General features: G+C 38.0%; 1 protein-coding gene across 1 annotated transcript; it reads left to right on the forward strand.

Moving 5' to 3' along the window:
• The first annotated feature begins 818 nt into the window (after positions 1-818).
• LOC103525008 (protein masquerade-like) lies at positions 819-16,778 on the forward strand. Its single transcript, XM_008490052.3, is given in 12 exon segments — positions 819-971; positions 3,725-3,990; positions 4,672-4,723; positions 5,033-5,110; positions 5,987-6,153; positions 6,155-6,626; positions 6,808-7,011; positions 9,200-9,334; positions 9,446-9,686; positions 12,721-12,998; positions 13,746-13,900; positions 16,296-16,778. Coding segments are annotated over 12 exon segments (2,316 nt in total). The 5' UTR covers positions 819-874; the 3' UTR covers positions 16,467-16,778.
• Positions 16,779-18,256: the final 1,478 nt, after the last annotated feature.

Here is an 18,256-nt window from a genome sequence, read left to right on the forward strand (position 1 = left end):
GAACATAATTTGTGAAATTCGGAACTTTCACTGATAGTGGATACCTATTGTTGCTGTATGGGGATAGACCGCAGATATCTTAGCAAAAAAACTCCATCATAGTACCATCTTGAAATTGTACTGAATTTAATGCAATCTGAGAGAAAATGGGAGTGAAAGATGTTCATTTAAAAAAGCATTATCATTGAGAAGGCTTTTATCAAGGAGAAAAAGACTGAACATAATTTGTGAAATTCGGAACTTTCACTGATAGTGGATACCTATTGTTGCTGTATGGGGATAGACCACAGATATCTTAGCAAAAAAACTCCATCATTGTACCATCTTGAAATTGTACTGAATTTAATGCAATCTGAGAGAAAATGGGAGTGAAAGATGTTCATTTAAAAAAGCATTATCATTGAGTTTAAATAGTGGTACTCAAAGACAACCCTGATTCAATTGCTATCCTGATGCGTTTCTTAAAGGCAAACAACTTCCTAAAAGAACTGTAGGCTACCTTATTTATTTGCAGCAAATGGCCTATGTTGCTTAATTGTGTAAAAATAAATCAATAGTGGTACCTATACACATTGTAAAGGGACTTTTCAGTCTCATCCTAGCAGTATAAATGCCCAAACAACTTCCTAAAAGAACTGTAGGCTACCTTATTTATTTGCAGCAAATGACCTATGTTGCTTAATTGTGTAAAAATAAATCAATAGTGGTACCTATACACATTGTAAAGGGACTTTTCAGTCTCATCCTAGCAGTATAAATGAGATATCAAATGACACGGTTTCATGGTAGAACTTATTGAGGTGACTCGTATCGAACGTTGCATCTATGAGGTGCGAGCATTTCATTTAATTTTTTTCCAAGCAAAGTCCCCGAAATGAGAACTTTTAACGGTGTTTTCATATTGTTTGTTTGTTTTTTCCGAACGAGCTACACCCAGGACGGAGAATCTTTGGCGAGCAGTTTCTTCTCTGGTGAGTCAGTTTCTTCTCTATTATAATATTAAGCATAGAATGTAGATGTTTACCTTATATCTAACTAATCTATTATTATTAATTTGTTCAAAATGTAATAAAAAGTTCATTAATTGGTGGATTTCAGAAATGTTGCCTAGACCTGGCACTAAATAAAAACCGTGATTTCTTAAAGAACAAGCTTTTTCGGCTAATAGCCTTTGGGTTTGAAAGTCAGACTAAAAGACGAAAGCATTTGGTCTGTCAAGGAAAAGTTCATTAATTGGTGGATTTCAGAAATGTTGCCTAGACCTGGCACTAAATAAAAACCGTGATTTCTTAAAGAACAAGCTTTTTCGGCTAATAGCCTTTGGGTTTGAAAGTCAGACTAAAAGACGAAAGCATTTGGTCTGTCAAGGAAAAAGGGAAGGTGCAAAATGAGATATTATCCTTCGGGCTAAGAAGCTTATATTGTATGTCTTTAAAGAGGTCACAAAGAAAGCTATGTACGTTCTTTGTGATTTAAATGGTCTCCTAGTCTTTCTTAGGTATATTTATTCTATTGTAACAAAATGACGCGTGTTTACTTATGTTATTTAGTTCAAAACAGTAAAATCCCCTAAATGGTAAAGTCCCCCCATACTTACCTCAGATGAATTGATGTGGTGGGCACTATCTTCGGGCTAAGAAGCTTATAATGTATGTCTTTAAATAGGTCACAAAGAAAGCTATGTACGTTCTTTGCGATTTAAATGGTCTCCTAGTCTTTCTTAGGTATATTTATTCTATTGTAACAAAATGACGCGTGTTTATGTTATTTAATTCAAAACAGTAAAATCCCCTAAATGGTAAAGTCCCCCCATACTTACCTCAGATGAATTGATGTGGTGGGCACTATGGCTCTATCCCCGATTCGCAAGTCTTTTCGAGACACCATTTGACCACACGTTTGGGTTCAAAGTATCCGATGAGTTCAATTATGTAGCCATTCAATGGGTAGCCTGCGGGGAAAACAGAGGTTTCTCGGAAACAAGGTTATTTGCAGTAAACAGAAGCTCAGCTCTGTCGTGACGTCAAACTTTACAAATTACCGGTATTTTTTAAATCGATTTATCTCGGGATCTAGAATTCGTAGAAGAAAAAGAAAAATTCCGTTGGTCCTCATTTTTCCTGCTCTATGACTTTGAAACATCACCCAAGTAAGCGCGACTGATATTTACTGAAAAGGTATTAGAGTTTAGAGAAACATCAATTGAAATAGAGGAGGTAGATAAAACTAATCAATTACCGTTTTTGAAATACAGAGACAGCACCCGAGTTCATACTTTGTCTCTCCCAGTAAAATCCCTGACTCACTATTACACACAGAATAATATCAAACTCAAATAGAGATATAAAACTCATATAAGCTTCATTTCTTCAAAGCAACGTCCATCGCCTATTTAGCTGCTGGTAAAAGCCCTGACTCACTATTACCCACAGAATAATATCAAACTCAAATAGAGATATAAAACTCATATAAGCTTCATTTCTTCAAAGCAACGTCCATCGCCTATTTAGCTGCTGCCCTGACTCACTATTACCCACAGAATAATATCAAACTCAAATAGAGATATGAAACTCATATAAGCTTCATTTCTTCAAAGCAACGTCCATCGCCTATTTAGCTGCTTTTTGTGTCACATTTCCGCTAATCAATGCGGAAAAAACTCTTATAAGCTTCATTTCTTCAAAGCAACGTCCATCGCCTATTTAGCTGCTTTTTGTGTCACATTTCCGCTAATCAATGCGGAAGCTGTGGCCATATATGAACTTGCATTGTCAACGTCAGTCTTGCAACTTTCATTTGAAGTGAGATTAGAAAGTCTGCAGAGTAAGGTTCTTGGAAAACTGAAGCTCCAAGTGCATACAACTACATCATGCAATCCATATCTCTTCAACAATTTGTGTAAGATAGGCTGATAAACTTCATCATGGTTGTAGTTTTAATCAATAAAATTCGAATTTTGTATCGATCTGTTTTTGTAGTAAAAGTTTACTCTCAAATTTTGAATTTAAAGAAAACAAGAAATTATTTGAGATTTTTCTATAAAATCACTTTTAGATGAGAAACTCGTGGTACTCTCACTTTACATTAAAACCGGAAAAAAATTCCAACGTTTAATTAGGTTAACCCATTTAGCGGTAGGTATCATACACGCATCGTTAGTAGTTGTTGAGGTATTCTATGTTAGTAAGAAACTGGGTTTATATGACTTGGTCATTTTTGTATCATTCCAAACACTAATGTAAATCAGTTTCAAAAACTCCTCGTGTCGAAAGCAGCCTTACCTGAAATATAAATCTGAAAGTGACAATTCAGAAGATCTTACTGATCAAAGTCAGATAGTTCACTTTGGTTCTTACGGAACACACGGAGTGAAGACCACATTCTGGTCGCGAGAAAGTTCATTGACACCTACAAGGTCATCGCAACAGGTCTGACCTTATTTCTCTCAAGGTTGATGCTATCTTCTTCCCAAGATCAGAATCCGTTTGGCAGATAGTTTCGTTTTCTAGGTCAAAAGTTTTGTACAAAATATTTCACCAGACTTAAAAAAAATTACCGTTGAAATGGCTTTGTAATAAATTTATTGCTCATGATATTTGACTCCGATGTATTTTCATGTTTGTTTACATTGTTTTACCGTTGAAATGGCTTTGTAATAAATTTATTGCTCATGATATTTGACTCCGATGTATTTTCATGTTTGTTTACATTGTTCTGGTCGCAGGACTTCTTGACACGATTACCAGTACTGCTGAGAGTAAAGACTGCCCCGGAACCTGTGTTCATGCCATCGCCACTCTCATTTGTGCTGAAGTATTGGATGATGTACAATGTCCGTCACCTTCAATGAGATGTTGTTTGGAATCGCCAGCAAACGGTACTACACCAGCTGCAGGAGGAAGTACTACATCCAATGCAGGGACATCATCGCCATCTACAACTACTCCACCAACTCTATACACAACCAGTAAACCGTATAAAAAACCACAGGTAAAACAATCGATTGTAGAAGAAATTATAATTTGAACTTAAATAGCACTCATTAAAATAACTCTACTTTAGTGGGCAATTTTCAGACTAGAGAGTTTTAGAGATACTTTTACATGCATAGGCACTAGTAAAACAACTGGCTTTGTTCAGAATTTTTATTAAATCCAAACAGTACCTGGTGTAGTCAGAGTTTGGAGGGATTAGAGATACTTTTACATGCATAGGCACTAGTAAAACAACTGGCTTTGTTCAGAATTTTTATTAAATCCAAACAGTACCTGGTGTAAATATTATTCTCAATTCCTCGGGTTCAAATATTCTGCGCGGGAGATCTTTGTTGCAACGTGATTCTACATCATTGCAAATGAATCGATTCTTCCAGTAGGAATGTTAAAATTGCCAAAAGGCAAATTTTTACTTCTGATTGAATCGAAAACATTGGATAGGATTTGGGTGTCATTGTTATGGTAGATTTTAGCATTGCCTTGATACCTACCAGAAAAGTAATCTCTCGAACTCATTTTATCATTTCAGAATCCAGGATTGCCAAAAGGCAAATTTTTACTTCTGATTGAATCGAAAACATTGGATAGGATTTGCGTGTCATTGTTATGGTAGATTTTAGCATTGCCTTGATACCTACCAGAAAAGTAATCTCTCGAACTCATTTTATCATTTCAGAATCCAGAAAAGAGACCACAGCCTCCTGGAGCATCCAACAAAATAGACACTGGTGAGCAACCTAACAAATACTGCAACAAAATACAAACAAGTAGATGAATATTTACAAAATATTTATTCCCAATTGGGTTTATGATTTCTTTGTAAGTACATCCTAGGATAGGACAGTAACAAATAGCGGGAAGTTTTAAGGTTAATACTGTTAATGGAAAATGTGTGATTTATTTGTACCACATTTCTTTCTATAAATATGTAGGTATATTTACGTATTTGCGCTGTTGGGGGTACAATGACAATGAGGGCATACATATTGACAATCATTTTAAAATTAACCCTTTGCAAATCCTCTCAATTATTCCAGGAGGAAACAACAACTGTCTTGGAGTGTGTGTCTTTGTTTGTTTTGCTGTAACTGTTGGTCAGATAGCGATAAAATTTGGTAAATATATTCAATACAAAGGAAATTTACACATGTTAGCCTTATAAGTTAGAAGAGGAAGAAACATAAATTTACCTGGATGTTATGTCGGGTCAGGCATTTGTTAGCCTTATAAGTTAGAAGAGGAAGAAACATAAATTTACCCCTCTACAACTTCAATATTATCTCCAACAACTTCCAAGCTCCCACATTTTCTTCGTTGAATAAAAAATTTATCGAGCGGAAAATTAAATTCTTGCGTGAAAACTGAAGTGAAAATTCTAATTGACAAAAACAATGCAGAAGATAAAGACCACGTCAACATATTGCCCCTTCTTCCATCTATTGTGCTTGGAAGCGTTTTATCGGCTCTTGTAGATAGGGAAAGTTTACGCAGGGTTGTCTTTTGTGTTTAAGGACCTGAATTACCCTGGAACCTAAAAGACTTGTGATGTTTCTCAGCAAAAACATTTTACTTGTCTTTGATGAGAAGCCTTTCTCCTCAGGAAGGCTTTTATCAAGGAGAAAAAGACTGAACATAATTTGTGAAATTCGGAACATTCGCGGATAGTGGATACTTATTGTTGCTGTATGGGGATAGACCGCAGATATCTTAACAAAAAAAAAAACAAAAAAAAAAAAACAACCTCCATCATCGTACCATCTTAAAAATGTACTGAATTTAATGCAATCTGAGAGAAAATGGGAGTGAAAGATGTTCATTTAAAAAAGCATTGTCATTGAGTTTAAATAGTGGTACTCAAAGACAACCCTGATGCCATTGCTGTCCTGATGCGTTTCTTAAAGACAAACAAATTCCTAAAAGAACTGTAGGCTACCTTATTTATTTGCAGCAAATGGCCTATGTTGCTTAATTGTGTAAAAATAAATCAATAGTGGTACCTTTCGCTCTGTTTTGTGATGACATCGACACAACGGCTTCATGTCCTGGCGATGACAGCTGTTGCATTACCAATGCTCAAGAATCTACGACGCCACCACAGAACAACTTCAATAACAACAATAAGATTGACGGCAATGACCAAGGTAGCAACGACAAACCCACCTGGCGATGACAGCTGTTGCATTACCAATTCTCAAGAATCTACGACGCCACCACAGAACAACTTCAATAACAACAATAAGATTGACGGCAATGACCAAGGTAGCAACGACAAACCCACCAAAACCAACGTTTACACCCAACCTCCACCCCCTCCTCCTCCAAGAAGGACAACCACTAACAAGCCGCCTTCTAGTCAACCATCTAATCTGCCCAAATGTCCTGGCTTCTGTTTACTCAACATCATGGCCGCATTCTGTGAGAGACCATCCGTGCTTATTCCTCAAACATCCACATGTAGCAGAGGATCCATGTGTTGTGACAATACGAGGTTGCCTCCACCCACCAAACCGAAACCACGCCCTACACAACCTCCCACCACAACCACTGTGGCTACAACCACAGCTGTCCCTGACGACAGACCTGAGTGTCCTGGCTCCTGTATTGTGTCCTACTTGTCATTCACATGTTTCAGTAAGTAACAAACTTGATGGGTAAAACTTTTACAACTTTTCCTCGTGTTAACGATTTAGATTAGCTCGTTATCATTTTATTACCACTCATTTCGGAGTGAATACATCTTTATGACTCTATGTAAATATGTTACACTATTCTTCATCTCAGATCGTAACTAGAGTTCGCTTCAATTTTCTAGGAAACGCAGAGATGACAGAAATCTTCAAATGTAAGAAGTCAGGTACCCAATGTTGTGCTCCCAAATCTGTGATAAGAGAAGTTCTGGACCAGAAGAATGGTGTCTCTCGTAATGATACATTCACGAACCACTACAGGCCGTACAGCCCTCAACATCAACTACCAAGTCATCAAGTTCATCAGACAGCACTGAGTCCGGCAGCAGGTTTGTCATAGTCCTCTTTCAAAACTAAAATAAAATTACTTAGAAAATGACCATTGATATCGAGTGTACATTAAAGTCAGCGTCTAGACAAGACGTAGCAAATTAATATCCTAATATCCCTGAACGTAATGCAGACAAAGACACCGGTACCTAGGTACAATGTTGCTCAGACTATGCTCGTACTAAATGTGACAATACCTGCATCAAAGTTGATGACATGCGGCATACCAGGGTGACTCATTTGGCGTTCACCAATAACTCACTCGTACTCGATGCACTCTTTTACTTTCTAAATTATTGAACAATGTTGCTCAGACTATGCTCGTACTAAATGTGACAATACCTGCATCAAAGTTGATGACATGCGACATACCAGGGTGACTCATTTGGCGTTCACCAATAACTCACTCGTACTCGATGCACTCTTTTACTTTCTAAATTATTGAACGCATACAGGTACTTAAAAATAAATTAATATCTTATAGGGTCATCATAAATCCGTACCCAACTCATTACTCATTGCGATATGCGATATGTTATCTAAAGTTACTCGAGACTTCGAAGTCACCTTGTATGGCATGAAGAACAGTTAGGTTTTGCCACATAGGGTCATCATAAATCCGTACCCAACTCATTATTCATTGCGATATGCGATATGTTATCTAAAGTTACTCGAGACTTCGAAGTCACCTTGTATGGCATGAAGAACAGTTAGGTTTTGCCAAGCAGCAGGTTTGTCACAGTCCTCTTTCAAAACTAAAATAAAATTACTTAGAAAATGACCATTGATATCGAGTGTTATTAAAATGCTTAATCATAGAGGTCATGCCTATTGGAACATTCGACGTAATGGAAGATCGATAACTATCCCTACGAAGGGAATGTTTACATTAAAGTCAGCGTCTAGACAAGACGTAGCAAATTAATATCCTAATATCCCTGAACGTAATGCAGACAAAGACACCGGTACCTAGGTACAATGTTGCTCAGACTATGCTCGTACTAAATGTGACAATACCTGCATCAAAGTTGGTGACATGCGGCATACCAGGGTGACTCATTTGGCGTTCACCAATAACTCACTCGTACTCGATGCACTCTTTTACTTTCTAAATTATTGAAATGAATGACATGCGGCATACCAGGGTGACTCATTTGGCGTTCACCAATAACTCACTCGTACTCGATGCACTCTTTTACTTTCTAAATTATTGAACGCATACAGGTACTTAAAAATAAATTAATATCTTATAGGGTCATCATAAATCCGTACCCAACTCATTGCGATATGCGATATGTTATCTAAAGTTACTCGAGACTTCGAAGTCACCTTGTATGGCATGAAGAACAGTTAGGTTTTGCCAAGCCTTCATAACATGTCTTGCTTCAATTTTTACTTTCACTCATTTTCAAAACCAAGTTTTCTTTTGTTTCTCTTGCATAGTGATATGACTTAAGTTCTCAAGTATGTACATGTAAGTAGCGTGTGCTCAAAATCTAGGAGATTGATGGCAGAGTCAATCAACAAGTCTCAAGCGATGAAGAGCAGGGAATCATGTACATGTAAGTAGCGTGTGCTCAAAATCTAGGAGATTGATGGCAGAGTCAATCAACAAGTCTCAAGCGATGAAGAATGCTTTTAGTCTTCGTCTAGTGCAGAGGTTACTTTCTGCCTTCTATTAGTACCAATGTTATGTCATGTAAGTAGCGTGTGCTCAAAATCTAGGAGATTGATGGCAGAGTCAATAACTCAATACTAAGGCAATTCTTGGAGGGAATCATAGATTTCATAGAGCAACAAGTCTCAAGCGATGAAGAATGCTTTTAGTCTTCGTCTAGTGCAGAGGTTACTTTCTGCCTTCTATTAGTACCAATGTTATGTCTGTAAGTAGCGTGTGCTCAAAATCTAGGAGATTGATGGCAGAGTCAATAACTCAATACTAAGGCAATTCTTGCAGGGAATCATAGACTTCATAGAGCAACAAGTCTCAAGCGATGAAGAATGCTTTTAGTTTTAACCTCTTCGTCTAGTGCAGAGGTTATTTTCTGCCTTCTATTAGTGCCAATGTTATGTCAACTTTATGTGACTGTTTGGGGTGCAATAGTTTTATTACATAATGGACTCCGCACACAGGAATTTCGTCAGAAAAGGCCCCCATTTCAATGTAATATATGTTACTGTTTACAGCATCATACCCCACCTACTCCACAACGAGCACTACAGTCAGACCGGCGGTGTATAACAAATATGTTTGCGGAGTGAAGGGTACAGCAAGGGAGCGTGGAGCTAGAGTGGTTGGCGGAGAAGATGCAGACATGTTATGTCAACTTTATGTGACTGTTTGGGGTGCAATAGTTTTACATAATGGACTCCGCACACAGGAATTTCGTCAGAAAAGGCCCCCATTTCAATGTAATATATGTTTGTTTGCAGCATCATACCCCACCTACTCCACAACGAGCACTACAGTCAGACCGGCCGTGTATAACAAATATGTATGCGGAGTGAAGGGTACAGCAAGGGAGCGTGGAGCTAGAGTGGTTGGCGGAGAAGATGCAGACCCCGCGGAATGGTGCTGGCAAGTGGCCCTCATCAATTCTCTGAACCAATACCTGTGCGGTGGAGCACTTATTGGTACCCAGTGGGTGCTGACAGCGGCCCATTGTGTCACCAAGTAAGTTCAGATTTAGTAGAACAGCGTGTATGCGGGTTGGATGGTAGAGATTGCCTCGGCAATAATTTCGCCCTTTGTTTGGAATTATTGTATTTTGTACATTATTATACGTAACCAATAGAGTCTTATTATTAGATGCGTCATAGGACTCGAAAAGTCTGTTCACCTAGCAGTACAAGTACAAGTATAAACAATTTCATTTATTTACTAGTACTTAGTACTTAGTACTATAAATTGGCTTTATTTAAATTGGAAACAAAAAGGTTCAGGTGACGAGTCATACTCGAAAAAATTTCAAGGAAATTTCTTCACAATGTGAGAATAGCATGTTTTTAAATCCCTTTTGTGGTAAGAACTAAGAACACTACGGAAATCCGCTAAATAATGTCGTCTAGGAAGCAAGTTAACTTTTGCATATGTCACAAGGCTACGGGGTAGAAAAACTTTTCTGGTTTTCTGCATTGGTTTTTAATTTTCTCACAAAGCCCTTTGAATTGAACCCTTTGACTGAGTTCATGTGAAGTTTGTAAACTTTCTCTGAAAATTTTTCCAAGCTTTTCAAAGTTCATTCGGTTTTCTCAAAACAAAGTTTAAAATATTTTTAATTATCGCTTCCACCTTGTTTTCCTCCAACGTGGTTTCTTATTTTTCTCTCTCGAAACTTTTCCTATGCACTTTTCTAGTTTTCTTTTATACTATTCACCATTATATTGTGTTTTATTCAACTTTTTTTCATGATCTGGCATTCATTCAATTCAGCCGTTCAGCAAGGTACAGCACTACACTTTACAGTCCAAATAATATGTAGTATGTAGTCATCAATCCCTTTAGTTTCCCATGATTATTCGTGCTAGAGATAATGAGTACAAAATATTCCAAGAAGCTAGATGTAACTCAACATCTTGATTATGTTTCACAGTATTGGGCATACTAAGATATCTTGGATTACGAACAACCCCATGGTAGAAAGAATAAGAGAGAACAACCCTTAATTATCACTGAGTAGGCCTAACAAGATAATAACTGTATTAAAGCTATTAAATATACAGGTTGTTCCTAGTCTCCTAAATAATGAGTACAAAATATTCCAAGAAGCTAGATGTAACTCAACATCTTGATTATGTTCCACAGTATTGGGCATACTAAGATATCTTGTATTACGAACAACCCTTAATTATCACTGAGTAGGCCTAACAAGATAATAACTGTATTAAAGCTATTAAATATACAGGTTGTTCCTAGTCTCCTAGATCAGATAATGATTATTTTAAAAAGTATTTTAGGGTTAAAGACTCCAAGGGATTCTTTAACAGGAAGTCAATCAAAACAAGATTTAAAGAGGGTTATTCTTGGTGGAACACAGGGTTTGTAAACAAGAACAATATAGGTACCTACTGATAGTGTTAAAAAAAAAAAAAAAAAAAAAAAAAAAAAAGGTAGATGTGGGTTCAATATCTAGATTGCCTCTGGCAATAATTTCGCGCTTTGTTTGTGATTATTGCAATTTGTACATGAGATTATAGGTAACCAATCGAGTCTTATTATTAGATGCGTTATAGGACTCGAAAAGTCTGTTCACCTAGCAGTACAAGTATAAACAATGTCATTTATTTACTAGTACTTAGTACTAAAATTGGCTATATTTAAATTGGAAACAAAAAGGTTCAGGTGATTATAGGTAACCAAGATCACCTAGCAGTACAAGTACAAGTATAAACAATGTCATTTATTTACTAGTACTTAGTACTAAAATTGGCTATATTTAAATTGGAAACAAAAAGGTTCAGGTGACGAGTCATACTCGAGGAAATTTCTTTACAATGTGAGAATAGCATGTTTTTAAATCCCTTTTGTGGTAAGAACTAAGAACACTATGGAAATCCACTAAATAATGTCGTCTAGGAAGCAAGTTAACTTTTGCATATGTCACAAGGCTACGGGGTAGAAAAACTTTTCTGGTTTTCTGCATTGGTTTTTAATTTTCTCACAAAGCCCTTTGAACCCTTTGACTGAGTTCATGTGAAGTTTATAAACTTTCTCTGAAAATTTTTCCAAGCTTTTCAAAGTTCATTCGGTATATTCTCAAAACAAAGTTTAAAATATTTTTAATTATCGCTTCTACCTTGTTTTCCTCCAACGTGGTTTCTTATTTTTCTCTCTTGAAACTTTTCCTATGCACTTTTCTAGTTTTCTTTTATACTATTCACCATTATATTGTGTTTTATTCAACTTTTTTTCATGATCTGGCATTCATTCAATTCAGCCTTCAACAAGGTACAGCACTACACTTTACAGTCCAAATAATATGTAGTATGTACTATGTAGTCATCAATCCCTTTAGTTTCCCATGATTATTCGTGCTAGAAATGACATCTAGAACTCTAGAAGTTGCATCATTCACATTTTTTATTGTATTCAAGTCAGAATCCTTTTAGCATATCTATAAAATTAAACTACATGGGCACTATGGCTGAGACATCCATCTTGATCAAAGAGATTCTTGCTATGTTTGAAATGAAACTAATGAAGTTTTTTTTCCGTCTTAAGTAAAATGCAAAATTAACCCTGCGCATTCTTTTACCACATTCTTCTTCAACTTTCTTTTCTAGAAAAATACTTGGTATAAGTTTTTCAGGATACGCTTTTTTTAAACAAGACGAAAATATAAATACGAACTTTTCTATGAAGCAGAAATGTAATTTCTTTTGCATACTGAACTTTTTCCTATAGGTATCATGTAGACCTGGTCAGGTGTACCCTGTACCTGTCCCCTGACAGTGAGTGGCTGGCCTTAGCAACCATTTTCTTGTGACTCTTGATTGAAATGTTTGCCGTTTCCAATTTCAGCATTGTCAGGTCAGGTGACGCCGTCTACGTTCGAGTGGGCGACCACGATCTGACGAATAGGTATCAAGGTAGACCTGACAGGCAGACCTGGTCAGGTGTACCTGTCCCCTGACAGTGAGTGGCTGGCCTTAGCAACCATTTTCTTGTGACTCTTCTTGATTGAAATGTTTGCCGTTTCCAATTTCAGCATTGTCAGGTCAGGTGACGCCGTCTACGTTCGAGTGGGCGACCACGATCTGACGCGCAAATATGGCAGTCCCGGGGCTCAAACCCTCAGGGTGGCCACTACCTACATCCATCACAACCACAACTCCCAGACACTGGACAATGATATTGCCCTACTCAAGCTGCACGGACAGGCAGAACTCAAGGACGGCGTGTGTCTGGTGTGTTTGCCTGCGCGGGGGGTGAACCATGCTGCCGGCAAACGGTGCACGGTCACGGGGTACGGATATATGGGAGAAGGTAAGACATTGAGAAGCTTAACCCATCCTTTAGGGCTGTTTGCCCCTACACCTAAGGCTCAGATTGGGCTTTCTGTGAAGGTAAGAGAGTTTCAACCGGAGTGGCCACGTTCCAATTCCAGTGGAGACAGAATTTTTCGAACCGAATTTTACCTTTTTCGTTTAGGCATTGAATGTACGGAGTGGCCACGTTCCAATTCCAGTGGAGACAGAATTTTTCGAACCGAATTTTACCTTTTTCGTTTAGGCATTGAATGTATGGAGTGGCCACGTTCCAATTCCAGTGGAGACAGAATATTTTGAACCGAATTTTACCTTTTTCGTTTAGGCATTGAATGTACGAGTGTTTTCCTTACGAGTAAGACGTATTTAATTACAGATTTCATCAGTCAATGGTTTCTTCATATTAATTTGATCCCAAGGGCTGGCTAAACCTAGACCCTTGATAAATGGAGTGTGCCTGAAGCCTGAAGGCATGTGATGTGTTCCAATCTACTCGACCCCAAATTATTTCATTTAATTTTTCCCTGTTTTCTCCTCCAGCTGGTCCCATTCCGTTGAGAGTGCGTGAGGCTGAGATCCCCATCGTTAGTGACACAGAGAAATGGTTTCTTCATATTAATTTGATCCTAAGGGCTGGGTAAACCTAGACCCTTGACAAATGGAGTGTGCCTGAAGGCATGTGATGTGTTCCAATCTACTCGACCCTAAAATATTTTATTTAATTTTTCCCTGTTTTCTCCTCCAGCTGGTCCCATTCCGTTGAGAGTGCGTGAGGCTGAGATCCCCATCGTTAGTGACACAGAGTGTATTCGCAAAATCAATGCTGTCACGGAAAAGATCTTCATTCTGCCAGCGAGCAGCTTCTGCGCGGGAGGAGAAGAAGGGAATGACGCCTGTCAGGTAAGACTGATCACGAAACGAAGGAGCGCATTAGCGCTCCGCCCCGCCAAGTCACAGCGCCAAGAAAGTTCGACAGCGCTACTAGAGATATTATACTATACGACACGAAAGTAGACCAAAAAGCCATTTTCAGGTAGTTGTAGAGGAAAAACTACAAATTATGGAAGAAAACGGATTGAATGTGTGTATTAGGACACGAAAGTTGACCAAGTTGAAAAAATGGGATTTATCGAAAGGAAGAAGGCATATTAAGAAGGCATACTGTAGGAAGAAGGCATACTGTATTACTGTCTCGCAAGCAATCTCCGAATCTAAGTCGCTTAGCAAGAGAGAAATTCGGGTTCTATTTTATTATCGTACTTTTGTGGTAATCGGGATGTACTCGGACTAGTGGGGACAATGGAGCAGAGTAGCTGCTTGTATCTCAATAGCGTCCAATGGAAACGATAGATTTGAATACAACGCTTATTTAGCTCTTTCAAAAGTACATCCTTTAACAGCCTATACACAAACGCACACTAAACATATTCGAATAGGAACTATAAAAGAGAACAACAATGTAAAATGAATTCCGAGAAAGAAAAACACACTGCATTCTGTTTTCCTCTATAATTTAGGAGACTTTACTATTATTTTGCAATTATTTCAACAATAAACCACAGAAAAACCTTACACATACGGTCTTGTATTATAAATATTAATAACATAAATTTACTACCCACCAAGAGCTTAAACTAAAGGTGCATTGTATCTACAAGATCATAAATTTCGCTATACCAACATGGGACTTTTACTTTCCTTATCCTAATATGTGTTAGGAAGCTACCTCTTTCCCTAAATAGAAAGGCACCTATTTTGAAATGAATTTATGGATAAGGAAAGTCGTGCGATGATCACACCAGATTTTCTTTTAAACAGTAAAAAATATGGGTTTCAAAATTGCAATAAAGACAAAAGATGTTTTATGTTCTTTTTACGTTAAGAGAATGGATAGGATGGTATCATCCTAAATAGAAACGCACCTATTTTGAAATGAATTTATGGATAAGGAAAGTCGTGCGATGATCACACCAGATTTTCTTTTAAATAGTAAAAAATATTGGTTTCAAAATTGCAATAAAGACAAAAGATGTTTTATGTTCTTTTTACGTTAAGAGAATGGATAGGATGGTATCACGGTATGTCAAAAGTTCCTAGAAATATGTAGGACAATAATGTAGAATTGTAGATAATGTTATGCCTGTGATTCTGGGATCTCACAAGCTTGATATATTTGTAGGTATATAGGTGAATAGACATGATTCCAAACGAAGAGGCCGTTTATCTAGGTTTCCCATTTGGTTCGGGGGATGGCTCCCAATTGGACAGGTTCGGCTATATTTCTCTTGACTAATATGAACTCTTCTTTGGTTCCAGGGTTTTAAGTTTCTAGGTTCGGCAATTTTCTTCCATTTTTGCTCATTGGTAATGTTATGCCTGTGATTCTGGGATCTTACAAGCTTGATATACTCGTAGGTATATAGGTGAATAGACATGATTCCAAATGAAGGGGCCGTTTATCTAGGTTTCCCATTTGGCTCGGGGGATGGCTCCCAATTGGACAGGTTCGGCTGTATTTCTCTTGACTAATATGAAGTCTTCTTTGGTTCCAGGGTTTTAAGTTTCTAGGTTCGGCAATTTTCTTCCATTTTTGCTCATTGGTGATAAGTTCCTTTTGACTAATGTGATCTCTTCTTTGGTTTCAGGGTTTTGAGTTTCTACACTAGGCAATTTTCTTCATTGGCTCTTCTTTGTTTCCAGGGTGACGGAGGAGGGCCCCTGGTCTGTCAGGATGATGGGTTCTACGAGCTTGCAGGATTGGTCTCATGGGGTTTCGGATGTGGCAGGCAAGACGTACCGGGTGTCTACGTCAAAGTGTCGTCGTTTAACGGTATGTCAAAAGTTGTAGGACAATAATGTAGATAATGTTATGCCTGTGATTCTGGGATCTCACAAGCTTGATATACTCGTAGGTATATAGGTGAATAGACATGATTCCAAATGAAGGGGCCGTTTATCTAGGTTTCCTATTTGGCTCGGGGGATGGCTCCCAATTGGACAGGTTCGACTGTATTTCTCTTGACTAATATGAACTCTTCTTTGGTTCCAGGGTTTTAAGTTTCTAGGTTCGGCAATTTTCTTCCATTTTTGCTCATTGGTGATAAGTTCCTTTTGACTAATGTGATCTCTTCTTTGGTTTCAGGGTTTTGAGTTTCTACACTAGGCAATTTTCTTCATTGGCTCTTCTTTGTTTCCAGGGTGACGGAGGAGGGCCCCTGGTCTAGATTAGGCAATTTTCTTCATTGGTGATATAATAAGTTTCTCTTGACTAATATAAACTCTTCTTTGGTTCCAGGGTGACGGAGGAGGGCCCCTGGTCTGTCAGGATGATGGTTTCTACGAGCTTGCAGGATTGGTCTCATGGGGTTTCGGATGTGGCAGGCAAGACGTACCGGGTGTCTACGTCAAAGTGTCGTCGTTTATAGGGTGGATCAATCAAATCATTAGTGTAAACAATCTCCGATAATAAAGTACAAATGTAAAAAAAAATCTCTGCTCTGTTTTCCTTTACTAAGCTCCGCCTACAATGTGTTGAGCAACTTTTAACTTTTTCTTGTCCAGAATTGAAAGCCTGATGCACAAGCTAGGAGATACATATCTTTGAAACTTGATCTCACAACCTTTTCTGTCAACCGATCGCCTATGTGTACGGCCAGTTCGGATATGAAATTTTGTTCAAATTTGTCGTGCGCACGCAAACACACAAACGAATTGTCGAAAGACGAAGTTCTGAGATCAAGTTGGAAGATCAGTTTGCACACAAATCACAACATGTATAAAAGATTAAACTGTCTATAGATTAAACACTGGATACTGTCTCTGCTCTGTTTTCCTTTACTAAGCTCCGCCTACAATGTGTTGAGCAACTTTTTCTTGTCCAGAATTGAAAGCCTGGTGCACAAGCTAGGAGATACATATCTTTGAAACTTGGTCTCACAACCTTGTCTGTCAACCGATTGCCTATGTGTACGGCCAGTTCAGATATGAAATTTTGCTCAAATTTGTCGTGCGCACGCAAACACACAAACGATTTATCGAAAGACGAAGTTCTGAGATCAAGTTGAAAGATCAGTTTGCACACAAATCACAACATGTATAAAAGATTAAACTGTCTATAGATTAAACACTGGATACTGTTGGACAGTTTGTCTATTCAAAACGATGACGAAAATATTTGGAACTTGGCTTAGCTCACTGCAGTGTGATCAGATTTTGCATTTCTGCGTAGAAACTAAAAATCATCGTTTTTGTGAATATGTATGTATTTATGAACACAGAATCTTTTCTATTGGCACCATTTAGATCAACAACTATTAGGGAAAAACAAAGTTACTCAACACAATTCAACAGGTTTAGACTTTCGCTGGTTTAGGCCTGCCGCACAATGGGAGCGTAGTCGTGCGACTTCTACACTGATGGTTTTCATTAGTCCATACTTCGGTGGAACAGGCTATTGGATTGCCTACTGGCCTTGTATAATGCAGCCATAAGAAGTGAGTACTGGTCCAATCAAATCTAGTACGTCACTTGTTACTCTAAAACCAGTCAAATCTAGTAGGTCACTATCAACTATAGCCTCTAAGAATATTAGCTGTTCTCATAACATTGAACCTAAGCTAGATGGTTTTCATCAAATTTTGCAGATCTACAAATGCCAAAATGTACGAGGATACATAATTATGTCGTTTTATACCTGAGCCATTATTCTGATATACAAATGAACTTCTGATGTAAACCTCAGACGCTAGAGTCCGCTAAACATACAGCACAGAATCTTTTCTATTGGCACCATTTAGATCAACACCCATTAGGGAAAAACAAAGTTAGGTACTCAACACAATTCAACAGGTTTACACTTTCGCTGGTTTAGGCCTGCCGCACAATGGGAGCGTAGTCGTGCGACTTCTACACTGATGGTTTTCATTAGTCCATACTTCGGTGGAACAGGCTATTGGATTGCCTACTGGCCTTGTATAATGCAGCCATAAGAAGTGAGTACTGGTCCAATCAAATCTAGTACGTCACTTGTTACTCTAAAACCAGTCAAATCTAGTAGGTCACTATCAACTATAGCCTCTAAGAATATTAGCTGTTCTCAGAACGTTGAACCAAAGCTAGATGGTTTTCATCAAATTTTACAGGTCTACAAATGCCAAAATGTACGAGGATATGTCGTTTTATACCTGAGCCATTATTCTGATATACAAATGAACTTCTGATGTAAACCTCAGACGCTAGAGTCCGCTAAACATACAA

Source organism: Diaphorina citri, unplaced genomic scaffold (genome assembly GCF_000475195.1).
Source record: "Diaphorina citri unplaced genomic scaffold, Diaci psyllid genome assembly version 1.1 scaffold131, whole genome shotgun sequence".
Taxonomy (NCBI): domain Eukaryota; kingdom Metazoa; phylum Arthropoda; class Insecta; order Hemiptera; family Psyllidae; genus Diaphorina; species Diaphorina citri.